This window comes from Lytechinus variegatus, chromosome 2, assembly GCF_018143015.1.
Source record: "Lytechinus variegatus isolate NC3 chromosome 2, Lvar_3.0, whole genome shotgun sequence".
NCBI classification, from domain to species: domain Eukaryota; kingdom Metazoa; phylum Echinodermata; class Echinoidea; order Temnopleuroida; family Toxopneustidae; genus Lytechinus; species Lytechinus variegatus.
Window position 1 is genome coordinate 3,463,289 of NC_054741.1, and position 28,000 is coordinate 3,491,288.

Here is a 28,000-nt window from a genome sequence, read left to right on the forward strand (position 1 = left end):
AATCGATTTTGAAGGTCTTATGCGACCTTAACCAAAGCCATGACGACTGAAATAAAAATCAGAATGTGAAGGGTAGCATCCCTTCCCAGAGCAGTGGCGCCACCATCACCATGAACATCGGCGGCCGGAAGTCCTTGGCAGTCGTTGTCGGCGTAGAACCCGATACAAGCGGCTCGTTGCATCACGTGGGATACGTAGTTCTGCTCGTGGACGCCATGGACCAGATGAGCCATTGGACCAACAGCGAAGATAGCGACATCATCGCCGCCGTGGGTCTCGGTGATCATCGGAACGATTGCCTGTTGCAGGTAAAGCATTCTTCCTGTTGGAACAAGATGAACATAGGCCTATTCCAAAATTTGTGGGATAAATATATCCCCTTTGGTGACATCAGCATACCGGAACAGTCCTCAAATTTTTTTAACGTTTAAAATTAATCAAAAAACACATGAATAAGATTACATCAAACTTGCATTATAAATAGCCTTTCTTATTGTTACTCAACCCAGGGCGGTTCTAAAGCCAATTAAGGGCTTATAGTAAAAGAGAGAGAGAGGGGGGGGGGGGGGCAGAGATGAGAGAAAAGCGAAGACTTGGGAAAATACCCTTGTAATTCAACTGAGAAAAGAATATGACCTAGCATTATTTCGCCTTGCCCCCCGGTCCATCTTGTGCCACCGCTGGTTTTAAGAGAATGGCTAAACCGTGAGCTCCAAACAGTTAAAGGGAAATGAAACCTTAGGAACAAGAATATAGGCTTGTGTCGAAACAGAAAAATAAAAAAATAAGAACAAAGAAAGTTTGAGAAAATTCGGACAAATAATGAGAAAGTTATGAGCATTTTAATATTGCAATGCTATGGAGATCCTCCTATTGACAATGCGACAAGGATGTGTGATGTCACATGTGAACAACTTTCCCTTTGATGGACCATAAAATACCCTCAAAATGTCTCTTTTTGCTTTTTCTTATGGTGATACAGACTCTTTATCCATGATGTATTCTTTAAAAATCTGTATGACATGCCCTCTTATAGAAAGTGCCATGATCTACGGATAGATAATTTAATTGTATTGAGATGGGGCATAAGAAGTAGGCCTATAGTCTTGCACATTTCACAAAGGAGGTGGATAAAGGGGAGATTGAGAAGGGGGAATAAAGGAGAGATAGGGGAGGGGAGATATAAATTGGGAAGGGAAAAGGGGAGACAGAAGGGGCTGTCTGTGATCAAGGGGGGGTCAAATAACCTGTGTTCGAGTCTGTCACGGGAGGGCGCCTTCCAAGAAGTCGGTATGAGAGAGATGAAATGATTGCACCTGGGCCATTCATGTAGCCGAGAGTAGTATACGATCCCAAATCAGTTGCTCTTCCATCAGCCCTGCCTAAAAAAAAAAGAGTATGAATAAAACATCACGGAATTCGTGAAGAAAATTTGAAATTTTAGCATTTCTTTCGAATCAGCAGGAAAAAAATGACGTCATGCACTGAAACAGTCACGATGACTCGGAGAAAAGACTTCAGGACTGTACGTTAGCATTTCTTTGTTCTGCGCTGTCCTTATATAATTTAGTGAGAGTGTCTAGATCTATTCATATAACTTTATCATTACGAATACCCAAGAAGGAAGCCGTAAAGTGCCATAATCTGCGCTTCGGGATAGTCGTTCCAATATAATTGGCGCTATACAAAGCAAAATGTTTTTCTGCTTCCTTTTCTTTTTTTTTTCTTCTTCTTCTTGAAAATTTTCAAATCTGAAGCTGTGTAACTCGCGCTTTTTAGTGATGGCCCTAATTACTGTAAAAAGGGCATCCTAGCGAGATGTTACTAGCGCGAATCAAGCTCAACTTTTGGACATTTGCCCCCCCCCCCAGTTCCGCCGCCCCTAAACTGTCATCATGTTGGCATTAAGTATCTTTCCAAGTCGCCATGAGTAAATACATTTTGCATGACAATATTTCGTATTATGTACGAGTAAATGAGTTTTTTGCAGAAGCGTATAATATCAATCAGATACGATTAAATTGCTTTAGGTCGACCTGACAGTTTTCGCCTCTGCATCAATTTTGTACTTTACCAAATTGAATGTATTGTAGATTGTATTACAGACGGCGCAAGCCATGCCACAACGCCATGATTTATCAACATTATGTTGATGGGTGATAACTGAGATATTGAGTCGACTTGACAAAAAAATGTCGCGTCAAATTATCGATTAGCACTACAACATAATTTTTTAAAATTATCATTACCTAATATGGGGTTGCCCCTCTCCGCGTAGCCAGCCATCTTGAATGTATGGGCGTGGTCTGAGGTGACCATGACCATGGTTTCCTTGATGTCAACCAGCCCGAGAGCGACGTCGATTGCCTTGTCCATTGCTACCGTCTCCGTTAGAGCAAGACTAGCCACGCCAAAGTGATGCCCGTGGTCGATACGTCCACCTGTAATTGAGGAATGCTTTTCGTAATGTTGGATTTCCATGTAAATGCCACGTTTGTAAACAATACCTAAATCGATTGTTCAAACATCTGTCTTCAGATTTTCTCCGTGTTGAGTTTTCATAATTACTGTTTGTAAAGTATCTAAAGTGTTCACGTCATTCTGTTTTCATTTGTTGTCCATGCACGTACACAGCAATTGGCATTAAAAAAAGAAATTTTAATGATTATGCGCCAACAATGCTCTAGCAAGAAAGCAAGAGAATCGTTTTTTTATATGCCAAGCCTCTTGCACCACCCCCGTGCCCCAAATCGTCCCGCTCTTACCTACAACGAGCAGGAAGGATATTTTAAAAAGTTATATTACATACCTACAATGTTTGGCAAGGTCATCAAATAATAATCTGGACGTCAATGCCCTTACCCCAACCCCCCCACCAGTACCGGCTTCCCGTCTCGTCGCCCCTCTGTTACCTTCAACGAACAAGAAGAATCCTTTTGGGTTTTTGCTAAGGATTCGGATAGCCTTGTCGGTCATTTCGGCGATACTCGGTTCACCCGCGGTGTCGTTGTTGCGACGGATATCGAATTTCATGAGTCCATACTCGAACAGACCTGAGCGTGAGAGGGAGGAGAAAGAGAATGAGAGAAGTAGAATTCCCTGAGCAAAAATGCCAAAAATTTCATCAAAACCGGATAACAAATAACAAAGTTATTGAATTTTAAAGTTTAGCAATATTTGTGAAAACAGTTGTCATGAATATTCATCAGGTGGGCTGATGATGTCACATCCCCCACTTGTTCTTTTGTATTTTATTATATGAAATTAGGGTTATTCAAATTTTTTCCTCCAAGAACTAGAAAAATTGGATTGACAACCGATTCAGTACATTAGATATTTATTGCTGCAACTTATTTTTGATTTGATTTATTTATTTCCGTTTCACAATAATATAATGAACATAACAATAATATAATAAACATAACAAAACAAGGTCGAAAATACTACGAAATATAATATGTATATATAAATAATCATAAATTTAAAGAACACAATTGAGTATATAAATTTCATTATAAGGGAGACATATTATTCACACAAGTATGAAATAATGAAAAAAAAAATGATTTAAAGTGATAACATAAGAAAACGGAAAGTGGAGATGTAACATCATCAGCCCACCTAATGAATATTCATGACGACTGTTTTCACAAAACATTGCTAAATTTTAAATTTCAATAACTTTATTATTTGTTATCCGATTTTGATGAAATTTTCGGTATTTTGCTCAGTGAATTCTACTCTATGTAAGATATTAATATGTTCTGCCCGGACCATCCCTTTAACTATCAAAGTTCGAAATATCGGTATGAGAATGAATTCGAAAGTCGAGTCCATTGAGACATACTGCACTAATCTTTTGATTCGTGCAATATTTCCCAACTCGTGGCATATTCCATTCTAAAACATGATTGCTATCATTTAAACTAGAAAATCAGCACTCGCAGTGCAGTCACTATACATGTATATTCAAGCACTGTTAGTGCTTAGCACATCAATTTTTACAGTGTATATAGTCATGATAGTAGTTGCAGTGTAGTATTTTGTAGTAGAAGTAGCCGTAGCAGTAGTATTGGTAGAAGTAGCAGTAAAAGTTGAAGTAGTGCTGGTAGTTATTAGAGACAAGAAGTCGAGTTGCAGTAAAAGAAGTAGTAGAAGAAGGAGAAGTAGTAGTAGTAGTAGTTGTAGTGCTATATACTATTAGCAGAAGTAGTAGTAGTAGTAGTAGAAGTAGAAGAAGAAGTAGTAGTAGTAGTAGTAGTAGTAGTAGTAGTAGTAGTAGTAGTAGTAGTAGTAGTAGTAGTAGTAGTAGTAGTAGTAGTAGTAGTAGTAGTAGTTGTTGTTGTTGTTGTGCTACAATCTTTCAGACAAATTATAAACTGTCAAAATTAAGGTCGGGATTACATCTAAAATATCGGTCACATTGCTTTACAGCGGCCGTTCGGCAAGTCGAAAACAGCCATTTTAATATTATTCTACCATTGTTATATTCGTGGTATAATAATAATAAAAGGCATTTATATAGCGCCATCTATCTAGAAATATTCTATTCCGAGGCGCATTCTTTATTATTATTATTACCCCGGCTTTAGCTCGAGCTGCCTTTCAGCGCTCAGTGCATTCAAAGAATTAATCCTGCCGGGTATACCCAGTCACCTCACTTGGGTTGAGTGCAGCACAATGTATATAAATTTCTTGCTGAAGGAAATTACGCCATGGCTGAATAGTATGAATATTAATGAATACAAGTACGATTGTCGACTCGCCGTATACGGCCGCCACAGAGCAAATGTGACCGAGGTATATAAAAACAAATTGGCGCTAAGTAAAAACAAACGTAAAACTGTTAGAGTGTGCTTCGTATAAGAATTTATAGCAGAAGACGTTGGGACATAATCAACCAAATGTCAAAGGGGAGCTATAAAAGTAAAAAGCATTTTTTTTTATAGATTTTGCTGCAATAAACATCCTTACATTCACAGAAATTAAATCTTAGTTTTAAGGATCTGTGTATCCGTATGCAGTTATCTTTAAAATGTCAAAATAAATGTAGGTTTTCCCTTCGTATGTGTTTGCTGGAGTCAGCTTTGTACAAAGGACAAATTGTGCATCATTACCTCAATTATTTTTTTTTACCAATAGGTTGTTTCTCTTTTTCCTGTAATGATAAATAGGCCAACCGATGAAAACATCTCCATTTCAGGGAAGATAACATTGAAGTATCTTATAAATAAACGGCGTAGGTAGATCTTATGTGACCTAAAATAGAATCCCAGGGCTGATCTCATCAAACGTGATATAAATACCCACATACGCATGTTGATTACATGAGTGTAATTACTAATTGCAAGGAGTTTTAAGAGACGGAGAACCCTCAACAAAGTTCCTTTAAAGCCTTCGATGTCTCAGGGATAAACATTATGATAAACACATTCTTCATTGAAGTTGTCTTGCAGATTATAGACAAAAGATTCCTACCTAACTACGTACTAAACTGCCTGGGGTCCGTTGCAGAAAGAGTTGTGTTTAAACGCAAGTAAAAAAAATCAATCGCAAGTCCCAAATGCGTGCTTTTGATTGGTTGAAAATCAAGTTGCACATGATTTTTAGAGTTGCGATTGATTGCAACTCTTTCTGCAACGGGCCCCAGATAATTAGGAAAAATTCTTTTGTAACGATAATTAATTTTCGCTGCCTCTGGTCGGACACTCTGAGCAGACACAGAGCGAAACTTTACGGGGAAAGCAAAAAATAGACGTTGCAATATTTATTGAAATATCATTTAAAACTACTCGACTGGCTGCTTGTGGCCGCAACAGTGACACATAACATCACAAGCAGATGTGGGAATTTGTACAATTGATCTAGAAATTGTCAAATTCTGAGGGTTTTCACATTTTGAAACTGTTAATATTATTGCATGTGTATTAATAAAAGTTCTAAATTTAGTGAAATTATACAACTAAAGGGAGGGGGTGACGAACTAACCAATGCTTATGGGTTGTCTCTCAATGATTGTGTTTGATAGAAGGCTATATTAATAGTCTTACCATATGAGATAGTAATACAGAAGAAAATTTAGCCTATAGATTTATTTGTGTAGAGAAGCTATTTGTTTTTGAGAGGATAAGCATCTGTCATTTAATGAATAATTGAATGTGTAAAGCAGTGAATGTTGGTATGTTATAATTCAAGTGGATCTATATAACACTCTTGAATCAAATTGCTGCCGTCAAAACGAGTTCCCGGCAAACTCAAATATTTCGGATCTCGGTTCGCTCTGCTGGCAATGTTCCATTTTGGGTAGTAATCCTGCCAGACATGAATGATAGTAAATACAAATTCAATTACTTCATCATCTCTTAAAAACAGAGTACAATAAAGTAGTTGAGAACTGAGCCCATATCGGATCTTAATATCCCTTTCTGATAACAGAAGACTGTTACTCACCAAGAAGGTAATCGGTTTGTTCGGGATCGATTTGGTTGAAATCCGCCTCGTTCCATACGTATTTGGCTCGGTCCGGATCCGGTTTGTTATTGACCCACTCTTGAATCAAATTGCGGCCGTCAATACGAGTTCCCGGCAAGCTCGGATATTCCGGATCTCGATTCGCTCTACTCATGAATTTCATCCTTCCACCACCTAGGGCAACCTACAAAAGCGATTTAACAAACCGAACTGAATTTGAGGGTCCATTTTTTTTCTGTTAGAGGTGTGTCGAATTCTATTTTTCTTTTTAGTCGTATTTTTTAATATTTTGTTTGATTTGAAAGAAAACCGGGTCTTATTCTAAATGTTGTTAAGAAATAGTTAAAGTTTGATGTTTATATTCAAGTTTCCAAATGGGACCATGACCCACGATTTTAATGATATTTTACAATTGAATCATTAGCGCCCATTTTGAATTTTCCTTCCTGGTGAGAATTCGCTTACCATGGCTGAGATTGTGTAATTATTAAAGGGTTCACAGTACACTGAATTACGATGCTTATTATAATAATCGGTGTTCACATCATTAGAAAGCTTGTACAAAATATGAAATATGATTATCAAATTATCAACCTTGAAAGCACCTTGAGCGAATCAAAGAAAACTATCGTGATTCTCATACAAAATACAATTACACAGTAAACAACACTAACATTTTAAACAACACTGTTTACTTTATGAACCTTACAATCACTAGCGTACCTAAGGGGGGATCACAACTCATGCAAGGGACGTATCCATGCCCCCCCCCTAAATAGTCACAATTGATCCCTGACGAGGAGCCACAAGTGTCACCCTCCTTTGTACTTGAGGACTTTTTTTTTTGCTTGTCAATTTTTTTCTGGTGCGAAATGTCTTTTACATGCGGTTAAAGACCTTTTTTTTGTCAAATTTTTTGGCGGACGAATTTGACCCCCCCCCCTGGAAAATCCTAGGTACGCCACTGCTTACAATAGTTGTTTAATAGTTTAAACTACCATGCTTAATTCAGGGCGGATTCCCTAGGAAAAAATTGACAAGCAAAAGTCTTCCCTTTCAAAAGGAGGCACAATTTTGTTTTAACGGCATTTTTACATTACACATTTTAACTGTGCTTCTCAAAAGGGGGACACAGGCAGGCTTTGATCTGACCTGAATATTATTATTGCTAACGAACTGCTTCGCCATATCCACACAACCAAGGTTGCGTTCCTTCAGGGGGATGTCCATGTCTGATTGCCACTTTCTATCTGGAACTTTGGCGTAGAGGGCGCCTGGCGATGCGTGTGTGATGGTGGTGGTTGTGACAAAACCGACAGATTTTCCTACAGCCATGAGGGGAAAATAATAAAAGAATGAAATATAAGTGGAGAAGACAAAGTTTAGAGGATTTTTTTTTACAATTACAATTTAATATTTTATAAGGCTTTTACGTCACAATGGCGGGCACGTGATACAAAATAATAATTTTCATGTAACTTCCAAGCTAAACTAATTTAGAATATGCCTTTATAGGCTTAATCTATAATAGGATAAAGCAGATGGAAATTTCTATAAACATAAAAAACAACATAAAGAGACACATTATTTAATACATATTCCTTGCTGCAATATGCTTTATATATAATTTTTTTTTAGATGTGAAATGGTATTAAGAAGAGTGATGATATTTTTCACAAGATGGGCACGTGTTCGTACATGTGATGTGGATATAAACCACATCTTCCCTATAATTAGAGGTTGAATGAATTTGACCTTTTGTAACAGTCTGGCAAAACGAATGCAATTGCAGCATCTCGCCAACCGAAACCCAAGATATTAATGATACGTGTTCAATCTAACAGCTTTTACGTGTTCTACACGAGCTTATGTTTAGTGGAGTAATCAATCTTACCAGTCTTGGATTTTATAGAGCCATTATAAAATGATGTTCTTTTGTTATGACTTTCTGTTTTTATTTTGTGATATTTTAAATGAAAACTTGGTGAAGCATGAAATAAAAGGGATTAAATGTGAATTAGTTATTGTGGACTTTACAAGCCGTCACCTGCTTGCATATGAACATTGGATGTTATGAGAATATTGCATTATTCTGAAATTATTGACTGCCGCGTACACGCCCCCCTTGACCTCACATCCACACACACATTCTGGAGACAAGCGCAGGCAGCGGGAAATTGGGACAGTGTTTGTTTACAACTGGATATTGCAATAGTTTTTATATAATTTGTCAGACTTGCGTGAATGATTGATTAATTGATTGATCGTATTTAGGCAATTACACTTTAATTAAAATTGGCAACGTAAAGTTAAATATAAATATAGAATTGGGGAAAAGGGAACTCTCTTAAAAGCACCGCAGCTTGCATGTTTATCATGTTTATGTGAGTTCATTCCCTTCAATGGCAATGCCACTTTTCTTTGATGAAATTCAGATCGTAATTAACAAAGCTATATACAGAATAATTTAAAAAATATATGCTAGTGGGGTCCAACTCTTTATGCCTATACAATTTTGAAATTAAAACCACTGATATATAGCCTTTGATAAACTTTAGTTGGGCAAGACAGGACAGAGACTTATTAAAACCGTAAAAGTTCAAAGCTAGTGTGCAAAACGGGACGAGCAAGAACAGAAAATAAGATGACAAAAAACAGGTGGACCTAAATAAGTAAAGTAAACATTTTGGTGATAGGAAGAGAGAAGATTAAATTGAATTGAGTTTATTTTCATACTTCACAAGATAACATAATAATAACATAATACAAGAAATACATTTGATTACATAGAAAATACAAAGATAATGGCAGTAAATAAAGCGAAATATGAAGGAACCTGCATAAAAAGCAGAGCTTGTAATGAAGTTCGTATGGAGATCGGACACTAAAGAAAAAATCAGACTACAAAGGAAAAGCCAAATATTAGCGCAAAATCACGGGGTAAAGAATTAGAGGAAAAGTGGACAATGTGAAATATAGGAGGGGGATGAGCGAAGAAAATAAAGTTACAAATCAAATACATTATATTCAGCCAGTGGGTCTTAACGGTGTCCATATCTGGACAAAAGAAATAATAAATGTGGGAGGAGATGGAAACAAAGGAGGAGAAAAGATGAGAAGAGGAAGCTGCTTAGGTAGAGACGTTGGAGATTTCAGGGTTTATTCTTTGGAGAAAATATTATTTAACTTCTGCTTGAAACTAAAGGCTTACAAAATTACGCATGGTTGTGAATAGTAATCGCGCTAATGTATCTCCGCAAGCCTCGAACGGGTTTCTAGCACAGTCTAGATCTTAATACTTCAGACCTCGTTTGAGGGTGTGTGTGGGATGGAGGGTGGGTGTGTGTGTTTTTATAATAACTGATTTCTTTGTTTTTTTAAGATATAATTATATGACTCAGGATTTTATTAAGTTAGTGAAAAAAAGTGAAAATATGAAGTGTAAAGTATATGATTTGAAATGTTAAATTGAAATGTTATGTAACTTTTTGTTCATGAAATCAGAATAAAAACATTATTAAAAAAAAGTGTGTGTGTGTGTGTGTACAAACCAACATGAATACCGTTTACATTTGGGTTCATTAACGTTTGGGTTCGAATTTCAGCTTCGGCGTGTTTCCTTCAGAAAGAAATTTATCCACATTGTGCTGCATTCGACCAAGGTGAGGCGAATGGGTACCTGGCAGAATAATTTAGTTCCCTGAATGCACCAGGCCAAGAGCATTTAGCAACTGGAGCTACAGCCGGGTATACATAGTTCGTCATTGAATAGGAAACTAGATAATCGGCGCCTCATAAATGTTATTACTTTGTTGTAGTAATTATTATTATTATTTTTATTATTATTAATATCATTATTATTGTTATTATTATTATCATCATCATCATCACTTTTATTATTATTATTGCTATTTTGTTTGTAATCACTACTATTACTATTATTATCATCGTCATCATCTTCATTATTTTTACATGTACACTGCGCTGAATTCAGCCATATACGCTCACACAAATAGCGGACATGATTGCCCTTGACCGTACAGCCGTTTGGGGGTAAAGGACGCCACTGTGACGTTTGTTCGATCTCGAAACAAAAATAATCACCTAATGCATTTTTTCATAATATTTTACCGGTTTCATCACTTTGTTGGTTAAGCTATTGCTGATAAAATCCGTCAAATCTGCTGGATTTGCATGATATCAGATATTAGGCTTATATGAAAGGTTTAGACTTATCTAAGCAGACATAATTCGAATCAGCATTACAGTTATTTTTCTCCTAATATCTGAATTCAAATTTAGGCCTATATCTGTTGACAAATGGGGGGGGGGGATGACGCTAGGAAAGCAAGAGCCAACCCCCTAAAAAGAATATTAAATAAATAAATGAAGAAATGAAATAATAACTGTTTTGTACCTGCTTCTTGTGCCATTTCAAGAATGGATTTAACTTCCCCTCCAAGAGAAGACACACAATCACCCCTTTCCACTCTATCATCGATTCCAAGAACACCTTTCTTTGTTTTTACACCGCAAAGGTAAGCCGTCGCCGTTGCGGCCGAGTCAGGGACCTGTTTATCGGTTGAATATGTCTGCAAAGTAAAGAGAGAAATCTAAAATACATTTCCTTTTCCATTCATTGTATATGGATCCTTATGAAAATATTGTTTTGGAGAATCTTTGGGTTTTTTTCGTTATCATATCTGGATTTATACATAGGCGGAGCAAAACAAGAAAAAAAGGGGAGGAGAAAAAAGAAGTGGAAAGAGAGGAAAAGAAGAGGAAGAGGACAATTTTACTGAGACAAAGACGGTCAGTCAAAATATATATTTTTTAAATAGTTTAAGAGTGAATAAAATAAGATGAGGGATGATTCCATATGTGTCGTAAGGGACATTTTGACAACAATTTATTTGTAGTCTCTTATCATGGAACAGATTACGTTGAACACGAACCTTTGCCAGGCCAAAATGTGGGAAGTCTTCTACCGCTAGTTTGGCATCCTCCCCCAGGCCCCCGGCCTGCTGGCCCTTGAGGATCCTGGCCGCAGTCAGGGTTTCAATGCTCATGCCATCACCCAGGAAAAGAATGACGTTTTTGGCGGTATCGACGTTCCGTTCTGTCAGGCGGATCGCATCTCTGAGAGATGATTGCGCTTCTTGGTTCCAGTAATCAGCATCTGTACCACGTCAACGAATTGCGAAACGATATCGTCATCGATTATCACCAATTATATTTATTTCTCGTATCCCCTTCTATCATTTAATTCAAATCAATCCAGGTTAACCTTTATTTTTCTTCCATCTGACATTTTTCATATTTTATTTATTTGGGTGTTCTGGCATGTTAAATGAGTACTCCAGGCTGAAAATTAGAATATCTAAATAATTTTTATAAACAAAAATTCAACAAGCAAAGCGCTAAAAAATTCTTTGAAATCTGGTGAAAATAATGATATTTTTTTAATTACGATAAAGTTCGGTGATATTATTGTAAAAAGCATGCCGTCATAAACATGCAATAAGTGAGCTGATGGCTCCGTGCCACCACTTTCCTCTGTTCGAATCACATAATTTTCAGCCTTTAAACTTCCTGCAAATAAACATGGAATTCTTTAGTTGCTGTTTGCCAAACGTCAATATATATTATACAACTCCCTAGAATGTTCTGTAATCTGATTGGTCCAACTCGGATCACATGATATTCAGCGAATTGCACTATCAATTGTATCCAAAACGCACTATCCTGCACTCTGACTTCATACCAAAAGTTTATCCTGCACTCTGACGTCAGAGTGAAGGATAGTGCGAGGTCTGGATTATCTAGAATTTAGATGAAATATAGCATTTGGGGCAACTCAGTAACATGGGGGGTTGTATAAAACAAACAATGCACGCATTCTTGTGCATAGAGGACCTAAATTATGAACTGTGTGCTCGACTCGCCAAATGGATATACCGCACTCGGTCCTGCGGACCTCGGTTCGGTATATCCATTGGCTCTTCTCGAACATCGTTCATTATTTGGCCCTGCATGCACGCGCTTACGTGCATTATTTTGTTTCACCTTTATCTCTATAGCTTTTTTTATATCTAATTTTGCGATCTTTATTAAGTTACACTTTTATTTTGCACCTTTTTTAATCAATTGCATTCTGTTATGACAATGTTCGCTGATGTCGCCTGCATGTATACTGTTTGGATACGAATATTAGTCAAAGGTTTGAATACACCTGTACATGAGATGATTCTAAACAATAATCCGCAGTAATCATTGTCAGATATATAATATGTATTACTGCATGACGTCGGTATCAATGTGAAAAACAATGTATTATATCCCACAGGGTGACGTTATTTTAAAGCTATTCAATGCTTTCAAGGAGACAGTCACGCGTTTAAAAAATGCACGCTAGATCCCGAAATAGACAATACATTTGATGGTGTGGAGTAATTCCGCTGGTAGTTTATGAAATTTATGCTGCTCTGCAAACTGTGAATTATTTGCTTTGAAGCATACTCGATTTTTATCAATTAACACACAACATTACCTGTTTTCTTGAAGGAAAGTAGAAAAAACTCTAAAAATGTATCATACTTTGTTTAGAAAGTTGTGATACCTAATGATTTTTATTTAAAGGAATGGGGAAAGGGCAAGGAAGTTACTATAAAGAAGATAATTGGAGGAGAATGAAACTCACTTAGCTGATGTGAAAAACACAAAAATTAAAGAAACAATTCAATGAAACAATTAGACAATGGGAAAGTTATGAACATTAAACGTCGAGGTGATGTGGACATTCTCCTATTGACGATGCTACCAAAATTTGTGATGTCACACCCCCAATTATTATTATTAATTTTTTATACTTAAATCGTGATTTTTATCAGATCGATCCATAGAACAAGTTTTTTTTTCTTGGAACCACATGCAATAGAGGTTGCATAAATTAAGTGATAGACTAAGAGTTTGCACTTTCAATTAAAAAGACGAAAAAATATATATATTGGGGCGACATTCAAGTGTCGAGGTATTTTTCTGTGACATGACAAATCTTGATCGCATTGGCAATGGGAGGATCTCAATTTCTTTCGCAATTCAAATGGTCATAACTTTCTTATGGCTTATACAATTGTTATCAATATTTTATTGATCTTATTTCTTGATTTTTCTACTTTTATATAAGCTAACTTGTTCCAAGGGTTTCATTCTTCTTTAAGGTTAGGTTTTAAATTCAAAGCATCAAATAAATTAAATGACATGGAATATAATTTATCAGTCATTAATCAATACGGAAATGTGTAATTTCCTAATCGAAGCGGATATTCCTAATCCCACATTTTTTATGAATATAAAACTACCCCTTCCCCCCGATGTAGACTAGCCGAGGTGTATAGGACAACTCTGAAATTAGCAAAGGAGTGACAAGCTTTTCGACTTTGGTCGACCAGCTATATTACAATCGAAATAATCGTCTTATCATAATTAAAAATATAAAACAAATATAAAATCGTGAAATGATTTCGACACTTGAATTCAATCTCTCCACTCAATCGTTTTAATCTGACAATTCGATTGTTCAAGCAATCAAGGTTCATTAAAATCAATTTTATTTGAATTGTATTTTCATTAATGATTTACATTTTTCCGATATGATTGTTCTCAATTCTCATGCTGATTGCTTTGTAGTAAACAAAATAATGATAAGTAAATGTAAATAAACATGAGAGAAACTACACAGTAAACCGTTTCCCTAAATATTTCTGGATCTGTAGAACCCTCAGAGTAAACCATAATGAAATGATATAATGCTACAAATAAATTTTTGTTCATCTGACTTTATTCATTTAGACTTGATATTGCAATTAGTGCAACGTTATGAAATTTCACACTCAGCTGCTCAGTGGAACATGGATATAAAAAGATTGGGTTAGGAAGAGAGCGAATTAAGAAAGAGACATAAAGAGAGAGAGAGAGAGAGAGACAGGGTAATAGGGGAGGGGTAACAGAAGTCTAAATCTTCTACGGTAGTTCGTCTGCATCCAATAATTGTGAACATTTATTAAAGTCATATCATAGAAGAAAAAAACGATAATAGTTTTCTTGTTAGTTGTCACGTACACCACATTGACTCTGTTCATAATGTTAAAAATATCTGGGCATCATTGTGGCAGTGAAACGACCTTAATCATTTGGCAATGGCTCTCTATATATCTTTAGAAACTAATATAACTAATATATCTTTAGAAACTAATATATCTTTAGAAACTAATATAATGATATGACGTGGGTGATGATAGAGGTAAGATGTGGTTCCTAAGCAATCCCATATAATCTTACTCGAAATGAGAGTTAAATGAGCGAAATGGATTTTTATTTACATCACCAACGTCAAAATGTTTAGGCAACAATAATCCACATTGTCTATCCATAGCGATAACGTCGGCAGTAAAACATAATTAGCGAATTTTAGCGATCACTTTCCAAACGCTGTCTGCAATGTTCAGAATCTATTGGAAATGCCCGTCACGGTCAAATCACATTGGACAGATTAGTGGACATTGTCGTAAGTTGGTGTAACAGGACAGCGCATCGTATCAAGATTCGGACAGGACAAATATGTCGTTTGTCCAGGACGATACTGTTGCTTTGATTCACCGATTTCCGACAAAGAATGCTTTGTTTTGATGGGCTTTTGACAATAGACTCTGGCCCGTATTCTGAAGTCGGGTTTAACTTAGACCGTGGTCTAACTCTGTGCTAAAATTATGGGAAGCCAAAAGTGTCAAAATTGTTATTACGTTTTATGTTTCTTATGTTTACTGTGCTCTTTCCTGATTCATCGATGGTGAAGGAAATCATTTATATATACTTCATAGACAATTATAAATGATTTGAGAGCAAAATGAGCTGAAATATGGTATCCCTACCGTTAGTGATTTATGTAACAATTGGCTGTCCATACTTAAACCACAACTTTAAACCTAAGTTTAAGTTATACCCGACTTCAGAATACGGGCCTCTGCGTTATAGAAAGAGTTTGCGTAGTAAATTGTTAAAATGCCATATTATGTTCCACATACAGTTTGCGGCTTACATCTGTCTCCCTTCAAATTGTATTGTACTCCCTCCTCGTGTAGACTCGTATTGGTTAAATCAGGCCAGTAAAGTGTGTTCTTGAATGTTATCTTTAGCTTAACATCATCTACTCCAAATATGGGTTCTGTTCAATTTATTCAATTGCGATATATTGCATGTGCAATATAAGATATTCAAAATTCTTAATTAGATTTAAGTAGGCTATTTGCATTGATTGATAATTGTAATGATAAATATTCTTCATTATTACCATCATTATTCGATGAAATGAAAGTCGTAAAAGTATAGTTATGGCAGCATTAGCAGTAATAGCGTCAGCAGCAGCCATAGAAACAGCTGCAGAAGTATAGATTATTTGTATATTAGTTGACATGGTTGAAAAAAAGGGAAAAATATATTTGTTTACAGTCGATGGGGTATCTCACTGAGCGGCAAATGCTTGTGAACGTAGTGAATTTTTTTATTTTGCTAGGGTTCGCAAAGGTTTGTCGTAAATTATAGGCCGATAGCATTGTTACCAATATTTTCAAAGATTCTAGAAAAAATAATTTATAAACGTTTAAAAGACTTTTTATCTAGAAAGAACATCTTGATTCCTCATGCAGCAGTGCTGATTTCGTAGAAACTTCTCCACACAAATGGGTGTTTTTGACTTATTGAGTATCATCATAAAGGCTATCGATGAAAACAAATATTGTCTGGGGATATTTTTTAGATCTGTCACAGGCATTTGATACCATTGACCATGATATCCTTCTCAAGAAACTTGAACAATATGGAATTCGTGGTGTAGCATTGTCATGGTTCCAAAGCTATTTGTGTGATAGGACACAATTTGTTATGATACATTGATAGATATATAGATAGATAGCATCCAAACATGCTACGATTAACTATGTTGTACCGCAGGGTTCTGTTCTTGGTCCCCTGTTGATTCTGATATATACAAACGATATAATACATTCATCAACATTATTTTCATACTCCTTGTTTGCTGATGATACCAGTCTGATGCTATTTGATAAGTCAATAGAAAATTTGTTACTGGTTGCAAATCAAGAAATGAAGCTGTATTCATGGTTTTGTTGCAATAAGCTATTGTTGAAAAAAAAATCAAATGCATAATTTTCCGCTCTATAAGGGTAAAAAGCTACCAGGGCGTATAACTTGTCTTCATATAGGTGGTCATGCATGATGTTGAACCAAGTGCAAATTTTGTTTCTTGGGTTATATATCGATGAGCAACTATCCTGGAAAAATCATGCTGTCTGCACAAAGGTGTCTCGCAGTGTAGGCGTTATTTATAGGTTAAAATCAATTTTACCTGAAACGATACTGATAACAATATACAATAGTATTGTTCTACCTTATTTGACATATTGTAATGTTGCCTGGGGAAACACAAGTCTTATCTTGATAAATTGAGAATATTGCAGAAAAGGGCAATACGACTTATAACAAATTCTAATTATAGACATCCAAGTACTCCGTTATTTCTTCGTCTAAAAATGCTACCACTTAGTGAACTTGTGTCGTTTAATTGTGCATTGTTCATGTTCAAACTACAATCAATGCCCCAAGAATGTACCTTAAAAAAATTATTTCTTCAGAATTCAAAAATACATAATTATAATAAACGTCAAAAGGATCTTATTCGTCAGCCATTTGCGAGAACAAATGTCACTCTGACCTCCTTTCATATATCATATATTAAAGAGTGCAACAATTTACCTGTTGATATAAAAAATAGTAAAACTCTTTTCATGTTCAAAAGATTATCCAAAACTTGTTTTCTTGACAGATTTTGATTATTTTCCTTCAATATGATATATTTGCATTTAAGTTGATGACCTACTCAGAATCTATGTTTAATAATTATGTTCATGTGTGGTTAGATGTGGTTGTGTGAGGGTGCTTGTGTGTATGTGTGTTTGTAATAGTTTTTCCATTCTATTTTTAGCATCTTAACCTTATTATACATTTTTTCTCTCTCTTTTGTATCTTGTAGATTAGTATATCCTATGTTTTATGTTAATAATCATAAGTATTCTAGGGCCCTACTCACAAGCTTTGCTTTTAAAGGGGTCCTAAAACTAATTCGTATATGCTACAGTCTGATTGATGTATGTTCATGTACTCATTTATGTTGTATGTACATCTATTTTGATTATGATGTGATGTTTTTGGTTTTGAATAAATAAACTTGAAACTTGAACTTGTAAAAGGTCACAAAGTGAATAAAGAGGAAAAGGTTGCAAGAATGTTAAGTTGTTTTAAAGACTTTTTCTTGTCACAAATAAATTATGCTTATTCTTTTTTCTGAATCTATATTTTCTGCAAACAGTTGCTACCGTTTGCAAAATAGTGCAAACGGTTGTTAGACAGTGTCGCTTAAGTTCTCTTTGCTTCGCCAAAATGCTTGCTACCATTAATTGTCATGATCGCATGGCTCCTGTGTAAAATCAACCCACTAAATTGTGCGTCGAACGTTTACGAACATATTTTTTATCGCTTAAAAAATCGTCGGCGGTCACCCGAGCCGTTGTATCAGAAAATTTTGGTAAAAGAAAAATCGATTCTGAGATTTTTTTCATGAAATGAAAGTACAAGTCCTACTGTAGTCATAATAAATTTCTAGGCAGCAATTAATTCTATTTTCTGAGATATGAGAGGATTTTTACGGCGTTGCCATATTTTTTAATAAAATGCGCAAATCCCATTGGAAACGTGTACGTTTTGACTGACCGCGATTTCAATGCGCGCAGACAGCCAAACCGTCGTATCGGCACTAGGAACTGCATTGACTTTGCGCGTGAAAAGCGATACGACGTTTTGACTGGCCGTGCGCATTAAATTCGCGGTCAGGGTTGTTGCATAGAGATGTAATAATATACATCTCTATGGGTTGTTGTAATCCCTCTGGCTATTTTGTAAAGGGAAAATCTAACCCGCTCTATACGAAATTACAGGGGGGACAGGGGGGTCGTGTCCCCCCTACTCAAAATAGTAGGGGTGACACAATATCAAATGTTCCCCCTACTATTTCGGGTCTTTGGTGATGCCAAGAAATATATCATTCAAAATGGGAATAAAACGTGCGATTTGGCACGAGATGACTTTTTTTTTTTGCTTGTCAAATATATTTTCGACGAAATGACTTTATATTTTAGGTAATACCCTATTTTTTTTTGCTTGTCAAATTTTCCAGACCCTTGTCCCCCCTACCTTTTGGGAGAGATTTCCGCCCCTGCAAGCATGTAACTCTTTTGCGATGTTTTCTCGGATTTTTAGCTTTGTGTAAAAATAAAAATGCCAATGTCAAGCAATTGTCCTGGTATTTCCAACTATATATTTTTCTAGCAACGAATATGTTATAAGGCTGGGGAACTAAGCAGAGGCGTCGATCCGGTGGGGGGGGGGGGCAGGGGGGCGATCGCTCCACCAATTAAAATATTCGCGCTTGCATAATTTCTGTAGCAGAAACCCATACTTTTCATGATTAAATAGGTGAATAGAATGTCCCGTTTTCAGTTCTAAACCTCAAAAGAACTCCCGCTTCGATTCGCGATAATCTTTTGGTGGATATATATCTTGTTCTTCATTTAAAATGTCCATTAAACTGTCATTTTTTCAGATCGGAATATAAAAAAAAACAGCTCGCGCTTCGCTCTCGCGTCAATTGTTCTTTTAGATACCCATTGGTACAAAAAATGCTTACAATATCAAGCTTTCAGGTCAGAATGTAAAGAAATTTCAGCTCGCTCTCGGCACTCACATTCTCTGTGTATTGATATATGTATCCTCCTCATGAGATGTATCCCCGATATACAACATTTTAAGTAGGACTGTAAGGATTTTTTTAAATACTACAAACTTGTATGGCTTTATCAAATGTTTTCAGCATCCTGAGAATATGTTCTAAACAAAATAGAACAAAACCATACAAAAAAATCTCAATCCGATTATGATTTCATTAGTGAGGTTTTGTTCTATTTTGTTTTGTTTGTTTCAATACATAATAGGCCTGATGAAGGCCCTACTGGCCGAAAACTAGCATTAAATAAGATACCTTGAAATAGTTAATGAGTTCTATTCCATAACAACTCATTTACTAGTCTTCAGAGGAATTGCATATTTCAGGTGCTATGGAAGTACTTCACCCATAAAACAATTCAAAGTAATATGAAATTTAATGAGCTATGGATCGGGAATCTGAGTCGGAATTCTTCTCTTCTCCATTTGACGGCAATGCTTGTGCACGACGAGTTATCTTCTTTTCCAGCAATGTTTTTTCTTCGATAATTCATTTAATCTAAAGCTATTAATCAGTTAATAGGCCTAAAATACCGAAAGCAGGCTTGACCCTAGTATATAAATCTTTTATTAATTTATAAGTCCACAATTCCACTCAACGTGCAAGTCATACACTGGACCTCCGATCTACAAAAGATTCAAGTGTAATAGTTAATGTTAATGCAATGTCTTCACTCCTATCTGACAATTCTGTTGTTGTTGCTTTAATGAAACTTCCTTGCTTGCAGACCCCAAAGAAGAGAGTTTCCTCAAGAAAATTTCGCAGCATCAACTTGGAGACTTTCGGGGGTGACACTCCATGTTCCTGGACAGTGGCGTAACTACGGGGGGTGGGCATGGGGGGCACGTGCCCCCCCCCCCATAGGCTGGCCAAAAAAAACGGGAAAAGGAGAAAAAAAGGGGGGAAAAGAAGAGAAACGTAGTGGGGAAAGAAGAAATTATTGTTCATTATAATGTTATATTATATTATGTTACATTACATAAGAAGCATTTTTTTCATAACTTTATGAAACATTATTTGCTTCATTGTGGCTTCATTGTTCCTGGTGCTCGCATAGACTGTTTAACGAGATATATTAATCCTGATGAACTAAAACCTCCCGTTTTCAAATCAATATACAACAAATATAATTCCTCGCAATTCGAGTTATTATTGTTTTATGTAGTGACATATTCTTCTTTTTCATGACTACAAAGTGATTGCCCTATTTTAATGTCTTAATATAACCTTTTATGTCCGTGCTAACGTTCGCATTAGTGGATTGGTGAGATTTCTGCTCTTCATGAACTCCTAAAATCAGTCCTTAAAATGTCAATTTTTCTGACCTGAATATAAAAAATTTTCAGCTCGCGCTTCGCGCTCGCATCATTTGGTAAGTGAAATACATAAGGTCCTCCTCTTCATCTTGCATACTGACAACCCACTCTCAAGATTCGACATGCCATGTACATGATGTATGCTGATGATACAAGCCTACTGGCAAAGATGAAGATGCGCAGAAACCCGATAGCTGCATGCTTGGAGGACATCAAAGCCTGGTCACATAAAAATAAAATCTTTCTCAATGAATACAAGAGTTGGTAAGGGATCTTTGGGTGAAAATTGACAAGAACCTTACATTTCAACGACATATTAAAGAATGCATATTCTGCATCCTTTGGTATTTTCAAGATGGGAAAATCAGGAAGCTACTCGACCGACCCACAACTGCTTAACCTCCCCGTGCCTTTGTATCTTCCCATCACCTTGTTTCCTGTAATTCTGCTTTTTCTGGAATCCCACTCTTATATTTACGTACAATCCAAATAATTCAAAAAACTGCTGCACGACTTGTGACTCTGTTTCGAAAATTTGTACATTATTACACCAATTCTGAAATCATTGGCTTCCGATACACAAGCGCATCATTTTCAAAGTTCATCTCATGACATGATTTAATCATGTGGGTTGTTCTAACTGAAGGTGCACATATTTGTCTCATTTGTTTTTGTTTTTTTCTTTTCAATCTGAGATTTGGTAATCATCAATGGCCTAGCTATTAAATATCTCACTGACCTCATCTCTCTACGCTCATCTAGCTCTCTCAAACCACTTCATTCTTCAACATCCTTACAGCTAACCCTAAAGGACCTCGAGTCTTGCCCCAATCCAGTGGAATGAACTATTATCATACATCCATAATGCTTATGGATGTATGATAATAGTTCATTCCACTGGATTGGGGCAAGACTCGAGGTCCTAAAGGTGAGTCTTTAATTGATTGAGCAAATATCATACATCCATAATGCTTACTCCCTCAATCAATTAAAGACTCACCTTTTTAATATCTAGTTTATGTACACTCTGTATATCAGTCGTGGGTTGTTCTAAATGGAGGTGCACATCTTTTCTTCATGATGTTTTTGTTTCTTTTCAATCTGAGATTTGGTAATTTGGTTTCATTGATTACACTTATGCTCTTACTATTCCAGTTATTGATAATACCTCTGTCACATTTGCTCTACTGCAGCCATATGGCGAGTCGAAAACAGACGTGTTATTCATTTTTATTCGAACCATCTGTACACAACAAAAAAAGTAAGTCCCCCCTAAATCAAATCGCTGTAACTTTTGAACGGATTTATTATTAGATATGATATTTCGTAGGTGGATTTTTACACTCGTTGGGCAACTCCTGGGGAAATATGAAATTGATCGGTTGAGTCATGCATGAGTAATCAAAGATTGAATTTAAAATGACCATTTTTGAAAGTCACAAGAGTCGTGTTTCAGATTGTGCAAATACAATGTTGGACAAAAGTTGTTTTTTAGGTGAATTTTGTGGTGTTATACTGGTTTACTATCCATCATTTAGCCACTCCACACGCAATTTTGATATCGTATGTTCATGTTTGAGTGAGCACATTGTATTGCAGGGGCCGCGGAAGCGGGGGGAGGGGGTTCAGCCCCCCCCCCCTCTTTTTCAAAAAGCATGTACAAAAAATGTAAAAATGACCATACGATTGTGATCGTATTGTGTATTGTGACGTATCATCATAGGGGGTTATGGTAGTATCCTTTACAACTTGCTATAGATCATGTTAAAATTTGAAAATGTTGGTGGCTCCCCCGATTATAGGCCCCTCCCCCATTTTAAAATTCTGGGTCCACCACTAATTTGCATTGAAAATACCAATTTTCCCACTTTGATGCGTGCTCACTCATCCATGAATAAACATATCGATTTCATTTTTGCACAGAATTCTGCCCATAGGTTAATAAACATTACTCCCAAATGACATTGCTAAAGACAGCCTTGAAAAAAGTTCCACCATATTGAATGAGGGGTTTAAAGGTAAATGCTAGTTTTGGTAAAGATATCAAAATGAGTTCGTACAGATTCCAATGAAATGACCACCAAAGTGTCGTTTTGTATAAATAAAACGCATGTGCCAAAGGATTCTGGAAGAAATTGTGTAATTGCTGAGAAATCAGCAAATAAGCACAGGATTCGGGTAGAGCGTCGGGCCCGACGCTCTCAGCAATAATTATACATTGTCCCACGTGCGTTTATCTGTGTTGGGGATCTTCGGTGTGGACATTTTTCAGCGTAGAATTCAAGATTCACAAAGTTCAGTTAATGAAACTGTACCAGATCTAGATCCTCGATGATATACTGACAATCAAGCCTTGTTTTACAGACTTTCTCATGAAATCAGTGTTTACTGCAACTACTGGAATTTCTCTTTAAACATATGCACCCATAATGTACACAAGTCTATGAGAGAAGAAGTCAAAATTTTAACAAATATGAAATGAGGGTTTGTTTCATGGACGGTTTTTGCTACTTCTGCCAACAGTTATTTCATGAAACTTCGCACATGGCTTCAGAGTAACACTATCCAAAAGGCGCGCACACCACAATAACCATTCAACACGGCACAGAGTGGGGCCAAGGCTTTGAACTTTCTTCTCACGGCATAATTTTCGAATATTATGTGCTCACTGATGCATTAAACATCGGGATTTTCATAAAAATCAAATCAAATGAACTATGCAAGGAGGTTTTTAACAGATATCCATAGTTCCGAATTGCATTTTTTCCAATAACGTAAAAAAGAGAGCATCACATGCCACATGTTCATTCAAGCATGAATGTTTAATTAAACGCCTTTGAGTCATTGAAGCATGTTAAATGGTCGTGAACATAACGAAAAAGTTGAGAAAAGATCATTTTCAGTTACCAAAATGAAACAATACTTGCCTATGATATTTTAAAATCGTATTTTTTTGTTTTTAATAAATGTTCATTGAACCGTGAAACGATGAATATTGTTGAAGATACTCTTCCCAAAAATAACTGTCATCATATTCTTTCATTCTTACTGATATAAATGTGTAAAAAATCAAATTATTGCAAATTTGGACTTGTGTTTATTCAACCGTGAAATTTAGCAAAAAAGTTGTATCGTACTTTAGAAAGTACCTTTACAAGCCTTCTGACTATTTTTCATGATGTGGAATTAGTTCCAGTAAAATGGAATCAAAGTCATGATATTTGGCTTGTGACTTTTGAAAAGTGACATTTTTGCCTTCTGACGGTGCTCACTGAAGCATGACGCAAAATAAGTCCACAACATTCACTCAGAGGGTAGCTTATAAAAGTATCTATACGCTCACGTAAAAATATACTAAAAACTCGCATTGGTTCGGAAATTATTGATGCTTGTTTAAGGGGGGACTTTTTTTGTTGTGTATATATATATCATTGTATATGTAGCTATTTTACACACAAAAAAAGTGTTACAACGGCCGTTTTCGACTCGCCGTTCGTCCACCGAAGTGCAAATTTGACTGAGGTATTACATTATCAATCGCCTTATAAATGTTATAATTATTATTATCATATTTGATAAGAGAAGGACAGAGAGAGAAAGGGGAGGGTGTAAAGGTTTTTTCCAAACCGGCTCTGTACTTGCAAAAATTTCCACTTTTTCGTGAAGAGGAAAATTACAAGCCCGTATCCTTAAAGGAGAATGACACCATTGGCACAAGATAGCTTGTGTGAAAACAGAAAAATCAAAGAAACAGATCAACAAAAGTTTGAGAAAAATCGGACAAATAATGAGAAAGTTATGAGCATTTGAATATTGCAATCACTATTGCAATGGAGATAGCAAATTGGCAATGCGACAAAGATGTGTGATGTCACTGATGAACAACTCTCCCCATTACTTTGGTATATATTTCACTTGAATTGCCTCTTTCATCACATCTATCCATAGATCATGTGTTCTTTCTACATGAGGGCATGTAATACATATTTTTTAAGAATACATAATGGATAAAGAGTTTGTATCATCGTAAGAAAAAGCAAAAAGAGACATTTTGAGGGTATTTTATAGTCCACCAACGGGAAAGTTGTTCATCAGTGACATCACACATCCTTGTCGCATTGCCAATAGGAGAATATCCATAGCATTAGTGATTGCAATATTCAAATGCTCATAACTTTCTCATTATTTGTCCGATTTTTCTCAAACTTTCTTTATTCTTATTCTTTGATTTTTCTGTTTCTACACAAGCCTATTTGTTCCAAAGGTTTCATTCCCCTTTAAATCGGCCGGGGTTCATTCAAAGGACTAGTCCACCCCAACAAAAAGTTGGTTCGAATAAAAAAAGAGAAATTCAACAAGCAAAACACTGATAATTTCATCAAAATCGGATGTAAAATAAGAATTGTATGATATCCTAAAGTTTCGTTTTATTTCACAACATATTAATATTCACATCCAAATAAGTATGCAAATGAGGAGACTAATGACATTATCCACTCACTATTTCTTTTGTATTTCATTACATGGAATATGAAACGAAGTTTTATTTCTTCCTAAACATGTATAAATATTTTTTTGTTCAAATAAAAGGGTCCTTATTGTCAAATCTGTAAAAATTGAAATATTGTATGATTCAAACAATAAAAAAAAACGAAATAGTGAGGGACACCATCGACTCTCTCATTTCCATATCACTGAGTTGTGCATATACCTTTTTTTTTTATATGAGCGAACCTTCTCCTAACTTTCTTATTTTACATCCGATTTTGATGAAATTGTCATTGTTATGCTTGCTTGATTTTTTTTTCCTCTATCGATCTTTAACCCTAAAAGGACTGGGCTATTTGAGATGAATTGAGGACGGGGGAGGGGGGGGGCATCATTGCCCCCCTTCTGATCTCGGCCGCCGTTCGCGCGATCGCGCCGAAAATTGGCACGCACATCTCTTACCACATAATCTACAAGATAGTAATAAGTATTAAAAAAAATGAAAATAATTGTTTTATTTCATTATGAAGAAAATATGCAAATTTATTCATACCCAATGTCACTTCAATGTTTCTTTTTATTTCCAGATCTCATCTTTTCTTTTCCATTGTTTTTTTAATATAAATTATTTCAGACCATTTAACAACTACATTAAAGCCTCAATTAATTAAGCATAAAAATTACAACAAAAATAATCACACTTTTATGAAAATCATCTCCCATAGACTTTATACACAAGATATAAAAATAAGCGATTTTCGCCGTGGCATTGTCTCGTAAAAAATCACGTGACGTCGCGATGCTATACCCGTATATCGCAAATTTGGTCTCAAAAGTTCCGCGAGTCTTAAAAAAAAAGTCCTAAAATTTTGCGGCGCTATCTTTTTGCGTTTCGGAAATACTGCGCGAAGCGTCGAGGGGGGGATCATGCCCCCCCTCGCCCTTTTAGGGTAAAGGACGTTGCACAATTAAAATGAAATCCACGGCCATTTTCACCAAATTTTGCACAGTTACCTTATGTTCATAAGCTAAATATTCCAAAAATGCAAAAAAAAAAATAACATGGTTCATGTGCTTGATTTTTGCTATCGTGCTCCGAGGTTCACTAAATTGACAGTTCTTGAGAATTACGCAATCAAAAGAATTGTGCAATTTTAGACCTAACAAGCTCACAATCACGACAACGCTGAGTTTAAACCTTTACAAGACCTACTCACTTAAAATCCACCTAAATTTCATCAAATTTTACAGTCTAGTTCAGGATTGTATACAAAAGATTAATCAATCATTTTTTACATGCATTTGCTCTTTTAAGGTTAGAAGCATTCATTTCTGAAACATGGGGTGAAATGACAAATCATCCAAAATATTTGAAATTTCTTTAAAATCCATGCAAAAAGTATACTTAAGCCTATATAGACTAGGGTCTTTCGACGCCTAGAAGACAGGGTGGGGGGGGGGTCTCTCGGCCGTCAATCGCGCGATTACAACGAAAATTTGCACGCACATTAATCTACAAAACTATAAAGTCAAATTCTGCGCAAAATATCATTTTGAATTATTTATGCTAATTCATGCAAAAAATAAGAATTTTCCATAACTAAATAATGCCACTAAAATGCTACTTTGTGGTTCACAGACTATTTATAATAATAAAAAAAAAAACTTATCATCACATTTGTTTTCTTATGTATTTTATTGTTTTCTAAATTTCGTATGTATTTCTTTGTTTTTCGACATTTTTTCAATGAAAATTGTCGGGAACTGTTTTTTTTACCTAAATAAGATGAAATTAATTGATTTTAATCAGTTAAATGAAAAATAATGATACATTCATGAATTTTGGCTTAAAGCATTGTTATTTTTGTATTGGATGAAAGTGTACACAAATTCACGTCTTTGAGCAATTTTGGGTCTGCATATGCACTTAGAAAATGTTGCGTAATTTCAGAATCGCGTACCCAAACGTTGCGCAAGACTTGAAGAAATCAGAGAGCGACGCGGTCAAAAAATTGTGCGCGGCAGATTTATCGCCCAAATGTCGAGGAGGGGAGGGGGGGGGGGCTGAATCATCCATCCATTCTAATTAGAGTTATAGAGGTGCAAACATTAAAACATTGGGTTCATGTGCTTATTTTTAAATACAAGTATATAAAAATATCAAGTTACTTCTTGTCAATCCAGTTACACAGTTAAAAAAAGATAGCACATTGTTTAAGCCTGTCACTCTAGCTAAAAATTGTTTGAGAATTTTAAACAACTTGTTTGATTTTTTCAAACAACTTGTTTAAAAAGTCTGAACAGTTGTTTAAAAAAGTTTAAGCAGTTGTTTAAACAATAGTTATTAGAATGACATAAACAATGTGCTTAAAATTTAAACAGCGTTTTTACAGTATAGTTTTAATGATTTTTACCACAGATAATTTCATCGAAAGAACTGATAAAAAGGTCGTAAACAGGTAATTGCTGGAAAATAATGGATGCATCGTTTAACCATATTACCTTCTTGGAGCATTTTATTCGAAAATATCAATCTCGCGATCAGTTGACGCAAATTACGTTTGTAATATCAATTCAATCCTCGTCGTTAGAAAATGATATTTTTTTTAGATCACCAATTTGCATTAAAATATAACAGAAATAAAGACATAGGCGTAGCCGAAACTTACTCTGGCTCGTTGCAAGGCTTGACAGGAATAGGCAAACGGCTAGTTGAAGATAATGGTACGTTTCCATGGTAATAAATTATACCTATTATGAACAGTAACCTATGTTTTCTTCTATTCTTTTGCGTAATAATCACCCTGCCTGT

The 28,000-nt window shown here is 35.8% G+C and overlaps 1 protein-coding gene across 1 annotated transcript; it reads right to left on the minus strand.

Annotated features, from left to right (window-relative positions):
* Positions 1-27,975, minus strand: LOC121409364 (alkaline phosphatase-like). Its single transcript, XM_041601299.1, has 9 exons — positions 27,858-27,975; positions 11,427-11,650; positions 10,889-11,063; positions 7,624-7,796; positions 6,451-6,655; positions 2,913-3,053; positions 2,250-2,441; positions 1,248-1,382; positions 1-322 (listed from the first exon to the last, which is right to left on the minus strand). The coding sequence occupies exons 1-9, from the start codon at positions 27,922-27,924 to the stop codon at positions 18-20; spliced, it is 1,617 nt and encodes a 538-aa protein (XP_041457233.1). The 5' UTR covers positions 27,925-27,975; the 3' UTR covers positions 1-17.
* Positions 27,976-28,000: the final 25 nt, after the last annotated feature.